The 8,051-nt window shown below is 37.0% G+C and overlaps 1 protein-coding gene across 1 annotated transcript in view; it reads right to left on the bottom strand.

Moving 5' to 3' along the window:
- The window catches only part of LOC133649994 (UDP-glucuronosyltransferase 2A2-like), a 19,603-nt gene extending 11,941 nt beyond the window's left edge, over positions 1-7,662 (bottom strand). Inside the window, exons 1-2 of the mRNA XM_062046709.1 lie at positions 7,549-7,662; positions 793-1,064 (exon numbers count right to left, since the gene is read on the bottom strand). Coding sequence (XP_061902693.1) covers positions 793-1,064; positions 7,549-7,555 — 279 coding nt within the window. The 5' untranslated portion in view covers positions 7,556-7,662. The remainder of the gene's footprint in view (positions 1-792; positions 1,065-7,548) is intronic.
- Between the last annotated feature and the right edge of the window lie 389 nt (positions 7,663-8,051).

Below are 8,051 nucleotides of genomic sequence, written 5' to 3'. Positions count from 1 at the left end.
TATATATATACATATGTATGCATATGTATATATACAGGTATATATATATATATATATATATATATATATATATATATATATATATATATATATATATATATATATATATATATATATATATACATATGTATGCATATGTATATATACAGGTATATATATATATATATATATATATATATATATATATATATATACATAATGTATATATATATATATATATATATATACATAATGTATATATATATATATATATATATATATATATATATATATATATATATATATATATATACATAATGTATATATACATATATATATATACATAATGTATATATATATATATATATATATATATATATATATATATATATATATATATATATATATATATATATATATATATATATATATATATATATATATATATATATATATATATATATATATATATATATATATATATATATACATAATGTATATATATATATATACCACCCCCAAATTGTCGGCAGATTGAAAACAAGTATGCATCTAATAAGAATATATGGCACTCTAAGGTACTCTGGCGGTATCTAGTGGTTGAGGGGTCAAATTACACCTCTCATAGGCTAAGCACGTATTTCAAACGGAAACGCTTGTTGGATCCGTTTGGTTTTCATGGAAAAAGCGTAGGAAAATAACAGATTTACAGTACATGAACAAAAGAGGGAGATAAAGGGAGTCAATGGGGGACAAAAGGGAACTCCAAAGTAGACTGACTTCACAGCTCCCGCTAAAAATACCGCTTCGTACCCGAATGACGTCCTGCAGGAAGTCGAAGAAGTCCCCCCACTTCCCCTGCACGTTGATGGTGATGGCGGTGTAGAGGGGCGAGGCCTCTGCGATGTACATGCTTTTGGCTTCTCGGATGACGGTCAGGCTGTGACCCCGCTGGTGCAGCTCCTCCAGCAGGACCTTCATGTTGACCCAGTGGCTGCCATCCACGGGGAACACCAGGATGTTGCCCCCCTGGCACCAGGCCAGCAGACACAGCAGCAAGAAGCCTCCACACACGCGGGGGAAGCCTAAAAAGAGGCGGAAAACTTCAACAACTACTACAAAGTAATAACAGCTTCCCTTTGTTGGTAGTTCATCTATATGGCTATACAAGATGTACACTGACTACTCTAAAGTACAAAACCCAAAACCAGTGAAGTTGGCACGTTGTGTAAATCTGCAAAGACAAGATATATAACGTTCGAATTGGAAAACTTTGTTATTTTTTTGCAAATATTAGCTCGTTTGGAATCTGATGCCCGCGACATGTTTCAAAAAAGCTGGCACAAGTGGCAAAAAAGACTGAGGAAAGTTGAGGAGTGCTCATCAAAGACTTATTTGGAACATCCCACAGGTGAACAGGCTAATTGGGAACAGGTGGGTGCCATGATTGGCTGTAAAAGCAGCTTCCAGTCATTCACAAACAAGGACGGGGCGAAGGTCACCACTTTGTCAACAAATGCCTGAGCAAATTGTTGAAGGACAACATTTCTCAAGCAGCTATTGCAAGGAATTTCCTTATCATCAAAAGGTTCAGAGAATCTGGAGAAATCACTGCACGTAGGCGATGATATTACGGACCGTGGATCCCTCAGGCGTCAAAAATCGACATCAGTGTGTAAAGGATATCACCACTTGTGCCCAGGAACACTTCAGAAAACCACTGTCAGTAACGACAGTTGGTCGCTACATCTGTAAGTGCAAGTTTAAACTCTACTATGCAAAGCCAAAGCCATTTATCAACAACACCCAGAAACGCCGCCAAAATATTTGAAAGAAAATAATTGAGAAGCACTGCTTTAAAAAGTGCTAATTGTCTTTGGCGACACCTAGTGGTCAAAAAAATGAATTAAATCAAGCCCATGACGCAGTAAGTTGAATGATGCGGACACGTTTGTTACTGGATACTTTCTCCAACGCTTCTGCCTCGGGAGACTTTGTATGTGTAAGTCAGGGGTTCTTAACCTTTTCCACTACAGAGGGACCCGGGGCCCACACAAATATTATCACCAAATTAGTAATCTTGCTCTCTATTTTAAATGGCAGGATTAAACAGGATACAACTTTAAAATGATATAAAAGCAGGTGTTAATTACAAAGATTAGCGTCAAGGCTCAGGTCAGGCTGATTACAAAATAAATAGTTCAATATACTGCAAAAGAAGATTGACATACAATGATGCAATTTAGATAAATACAATGAACTAAACTGTCAATAGAATTAAAATGCAAGTGAAAATACAGCTTTAGTCACTTTAGTCATCGTTTTTGCGCTTGTGAAACTTCTCCCACTTTTGCGCCAGACTTGTGTTTGATATCGTCTTTGGTGCCGCAAGTGGCGGAAAAGTGTATTACAACTAAGTCCCGCTACGGCCCATACAGACCACGGCTGAGCAACACCTCTTTTTTGGCGGCCAACAATGGTGAAGAAACACTGGTGTAAGTAAGATGCAACTATTATTGTTTTGATGCTTGTTTATGTGCTGTTTTACACTACAATATCCTTCAGTTATTATTACGTATGTCTAGCTTGTGTGCTCTTGTGTGCTTAGCCGTTGTGTAACTGATAGCTGCTGGCAGCCTTTAGCCGAGCATGTTTACCATTTTTTAAAGACTTGAGTAAAACAGAAGAAAGTTGGAGGACATTTATATGTTAAACTTGGCAGGCACAAGACAACGTTGATTAGAAGTATGTGTGTCCTTTAAAACTGACTTTAAAACAACGCTGCACAATAGTTGTGTTTGTAAATTGAGTTGATGTCCAACGTTGGATCCACGTTGTTGGTTTGGGAAATGACCAAATTTCAATGTCAAATCAACGTCGCAACCTGACATTGGGTAAACGTCGTCAAAAAGGTATGTTGTTTCAACGTTGTAGAATATTGGTTGGGAAATGACCAAAATTCAATAGTCAAATTAACGTCAGAACCCAACATTGATTAAATGTCATCAAAAGGTATGTTGTTTCAACGTTGTAGAATATTGGTTGGGAAATGACCAAAATTCAACGGTCAAATCAACGTCAGAACCCAACATTGATTTAACGTTGTCAAAAGATATGTTGTTTCAACGTTGTAGAATATTGGTTGGGAAATGACCAAAATTCAATGGTCAAATCAACGTCACAACCCAACATTGATTTAACGTTGTCAAAAGGTATGTTGTTTCAACGTTGTAGAATATTGGTTGGGAAATGACCAAAATTCAACGGTCAAATCAACGTCAGAACCCAACATTGATTTAACGTTGTCAAAAGGTATGTTGTTTCAACGTTGTAGAATATTGGTTGGGAAATGACCAAAATTCAACGGTCAAATCAACGTCAGAACCCAACATTGATTTAACGTTGTCAAAAGGTATGTTGTTTCAACGTTGTAGAATATTGGTTGGGAAATGACCAAAATTCAATGGTCAAATCAACGTCACAACACAACATTGATTTAACGTTGTCAAAAGGTATGTTGTTTCAACGTTGTAGAATATTGGTTGGGAAATGACCAAAATTCAATGGTCAAATCAACGTCACAACCCAACATTGATTTAACGTTGTCAAAAGGTATGTTGTTTCAACGTTGTAGAATATTCGTTGGGAAATGACCAAAATTCAATGGTCAAATCAACGTCACAACCCAACATTGATTTAACGTTGTCAAAAGGTATGTTGTTTCAACGTTGTAGAATATTGGTTGGGAAATGACCAAAATTCAACGGTCAAATCAACGTCAGAACCCAACATTGATTTAACGTTGTCAAAAGGTATGTTGTTTCAACGTTGTAGAATATTGGTTGGGAAATGACCAAAATTCAATGGTCAAATCAACGTCACAACCCAACATTGATTTAACGTTGTCAAAAGGTATGTTGTTTCAACGTTGTAGAATATTGGTTGGGAAATGACCAAAATTCAACGGTCAAATCAACGTCAGAACCCAACATTGATTTAACGTTGTCAAAAGGTATGTTGTTTCAACGTTGTAGAATATTGGTTGGGAAATGACCAAAATTCAATGGTCAAATCAACGTCACAACCCAACTTTGATTTAACGTTGTCAAAAGGTATGTTGTTTCAACGTTGTAGAATATTGGTTGGGAAATGACCAAAATTCAACGGTCAAATCAACGTCAGAACCCAACATTGATTTAACGTTGTCAAAAGGTATGTTGTTTCAACGTTGTAGAATATTGGTTGGGAAATGACCAAAATTCAACGGTCAAATCAACGTCACAACACAACATTGATTTAACGTTGTCAAAAGGTATGTTGTTTCAACGTTGTAGAATATTGGTTGGGAAATGACCAAAATTCAACGTTCAAATCAACGTCAGAACCCAACATTGATTTAACGTTGTCAAAAGGTATGTTGTTTCAACGTTGTAGAATATTGGTTGGGAAATGACCAAAATTCAATGGTCAAATCAACGTCACAACCCAACATTGATTTAACGTTGTCAAAAGGTATGTTGTTTCAACGTTGTAGAATATTGGTTGGGAAATGACCAAAATTCAACGGTCAAATCAACGTCAGAACCCAACATTGATTTAACGTTGTCAAAAGGTATGTTGTTTCAACGTTGTAGAATATTGGTTGGGAAATGACCAAAATTCAATGGTCAAATCAACGTCACAACCCAACATTGATTTAACGTTGTCAAAAGGTATGTTGTTTCAACGTTGTAGAATATTGGTTGGGAAATGACCAAAATTCAACGGTCAAATCAACGTCAGAACCCAACATTGATTTAACGTTGTCAAAAGGTATGTTGTTTCAACGTTGTAGAATATTGGTTGGGAAATGACCAAAATTCAACGGTCAAATCAACGTCAGAACCCAACATTGATTTAACGTTGTCAAAAGGTATGTTGTTTCAACGTTGTAGAATATTGGTTGGGAAATGACCAAAATTCAACGGTCAAATCAACGTCAGAACCCAACATTGATTTAACGTTGTCAAAAGGTATGTTGTTTCAACGTTGTAGAATATTGGTTGGGAAATGACCAAAATTCAATGGTCAAATCAACGTCACAACACAACATTGATTTAACGTTGTCAAAAGGTATGTTGTTTCAACGTTGTAGAATATTGGTTGGGAAATGACCAAAATTCAACGGTCAAATCAACGTCAGAACCCAACATTGATTTAACGTTGTCAAAAGGTATGTTGTTTCAACGTTGTAGAATATTGGTTGGGAAATGACCAAAATGTAATGGTCAAATCAACGTCACAACCCAACATTGATTTAACGTTGTCAAAAGGTATGTTGTTTCAACGTTGTAGAATATTGGTTGGGAAATGACCAAAATTCAACGGTCAAATCAACGTCAGAACCCAACATTGATTTAACGTTGTCAAAAGGTATGTTGTTTCAACGTTGTAGAATATTGGTTGGGAAATGACCAAAATTCAATGGTCAAATCAACGTCACAACCCAACATTGATTTAACGTTGTCAAAAGGTATGTTGTTTCAACGTTGTAGAATATTGGTTGGGAAATGACCAAAATTCAACGGTCAAATCAACGTCACAATACAACATTGATTTAACGTTGTCAAAAGGTATGTTGTTTCAACGTTGTAGAATATTGGTTGGGAAATGACCAAAATTCAACGGTCAAATCAACGTCAGAACCCAACATTGATTTAACGTTGTCAAAAGGTATGTTGTTTCAACGTTGTAGAATATTGGTTGGGAAATGACCAAAATTCAACGGTCAAATCAACGTCAGAACCCAACATTGATTTAACGTTGTCAAAAGGTATGTTGTTTCAACGTTGTAGAATATTGGTTGGGAAATGACCAAAATTCAACGGTCAAATCAACGTCAGAACCCAACATTGATTTAACGTTGTCAAAAGGTATGTTGTTTCAACGTTGTAGAATATTGGTTGGGAAATGACCAAAATTCAATGGTCAAATCAACGTCACAACACAACATTGATTTAACGTTGTCAAAAGGTATGTTGTTTCAACGTTGTAGAATATTGGTTGGGAAATGACCAAAATTCAACGGTCAAATCAACGTCAGAACCCAACATTGATTTAACGTTGTCAAAAGGTATGTTGTTTCAACGTTGTAGAATATTGGTTGGGAAATGACCAAAATGTAATGGTCAAATCAACGTCACAACCCAACATTGATTTAACGTTGTCAAAAGGTATGTTGTTTCAACGTTGTAGAATATTGGTTGGGAAATGACCAAAATTCAACGGTCAAATCAACGTCAGAACCCAACATTGATTTAACGTTGTCAAAAGGTATGTTGTTTCAACGTTGTAGAATATTGGTTGGGAAATGACCAAAATTCAATGGTCAAATCAACGTCACAACCCAACATTGATTTAACGTTGTCAAAAGGTATGTTGTTTCAACGTTGTAGAATATTGGTTGGGAAATGACCAAAATTCAACGGTCAAATCAACGTCACAATACAACATTGATTTAACGTTGTCAAAAGGTATGTTGTTTCAACGTTGTAGAATATTGGTTGGGAAATGACCAAAATTCAACGGTCAAATCAACGTCAGAACCCAACATTGATTAAACGTTGTCAAACGGCATGTTGTTTCAATGTTGTATTTGTGTTGTAGAATATTGGTTGGGAAATGACCAAAATTCAATGGTCAATTCAACGTCAGAATCCAACATTGATTAAACGGCGTCAGAAGGTATGTTGTTTCAACGTTGTATTTGTGTTGTAGAATATTGGTTGGGAAATGGACCAAAAATCAATGGTCAACTTAACGTCAGAACCCAAAATTGATTAAACGTCGTCAAAAGGTATGTTGTTTCAACGTTGTAGAATATTGGTTGGGAAATGACCAAAATTCAATGGTCATATCAACGTTACAACCTGACATTGATTAAACGTTGTCAAAAAGCATGTTGTTTCAACGTTGTAGTATATCGGTTGGGAAATCGCCAAAATTCAACGGTCAAATCAACGTCAGAACCCAACATTGATTTAACGTCAAAAAGCATGTTGCTTCAACGTTGTATTTGTGTTGTAGAATATTGGTTGGGAAATGACCAAAAATCAATGGTCAACTTAACGTCAGAACCCAACATTGATTAAAGGTTGTCAAAAAGCATGTTGTTTCAATTTTATGTTTGAGTTGTTGAATATTGGTTGGGAAATGACCAAATTTCAACGGTCAAATCTACATCAGGACCCATCATTGAATAAATGTCGTCAAAAGGTATGTTGTTTCAACGTTGTATTTGTGTTGTAGAATATTGGTTGGGAAATGACCAAAATTCAATGTCAATTCAACGTCAGAACCCGACATTGACGTAACGTGGTCAAAAAGCACGTTGTTTCCACGTTGTATTTGAGTTGCTCAACCCCAGGACATAATCCAACAAGTTGTCAACGTTGTTTCAATGTCTTGTGCCTGCTGGCTGCCCGCCTCTGTGCTGCACGACTGCTTGTATCGGACATGATATCACACATTTTTACCGGCGGTATCGGAATCGGGAGACTTGCAGTGAAGCGAGGAAGGGAAAGAACATACCTGCCATGGCGCGTAGACCCGGGCGGTTCTTCACTCGGCCAACGGACGGACTGAGCGGAACTGACACTTGGACTTGGACCTGGCAAACAGCGCCTTATCTCTCCAGCCAGTGATTTATGGTGAGCGACCTCATGGAACACCCAGTTAACTTTCATGTTTTGTCCTCCCTGGTGGAGCCAAAGTAGGTTGTTTGTCAAAGATTAATTAAGCATGATTGAAAGTTTGAGTGTACTTTTCTGAGTTTTAAAAAGCAACAGTGTTCTTGCAAGAAGCGTGACTGACAGGGAACAACAGGAAACTTCTCCCTGTTGGCTTTTTACGGGTGTTGTCTCTGCAACGTCCAGGTGTTTCCTACCGCACGTTTATCAAGAACACACTCTGCACTTTGGAGCCTGTTCGTCACCGCAATAATAACTCCGGGCGAGGTGTCGGACGTTATTGTTCCACGTTTGCCCGAATAAGCGCACGCTTCTGCTCTTTTTGTTTTCGCAGGCCCGGGGTCT

The sequence above is a fragment of the Entelurus aequoreus genome, linkage group LG05, assembly GCF_033978785.1.
Source record: "Entelurus aequoreus isolate RoL-2023_Sb linkage group LG05, RoL_Eaeq_v1.1, whole genome shotgun sequence".
In the NCBI taxonomy this organism is placed as follows: domain Eukaryota; kingdom Metazoa; phylum Chordata; class Actinopteri; order Syngnathiformes; family Syngnathidae; genus Entelurus; species Entelurus aequoreus.
The sequence above is the reverse complement of the archived record's forward strand: the minus strand, read 5'-3'. Positions and strand labels throughout refer to the sequence as shown.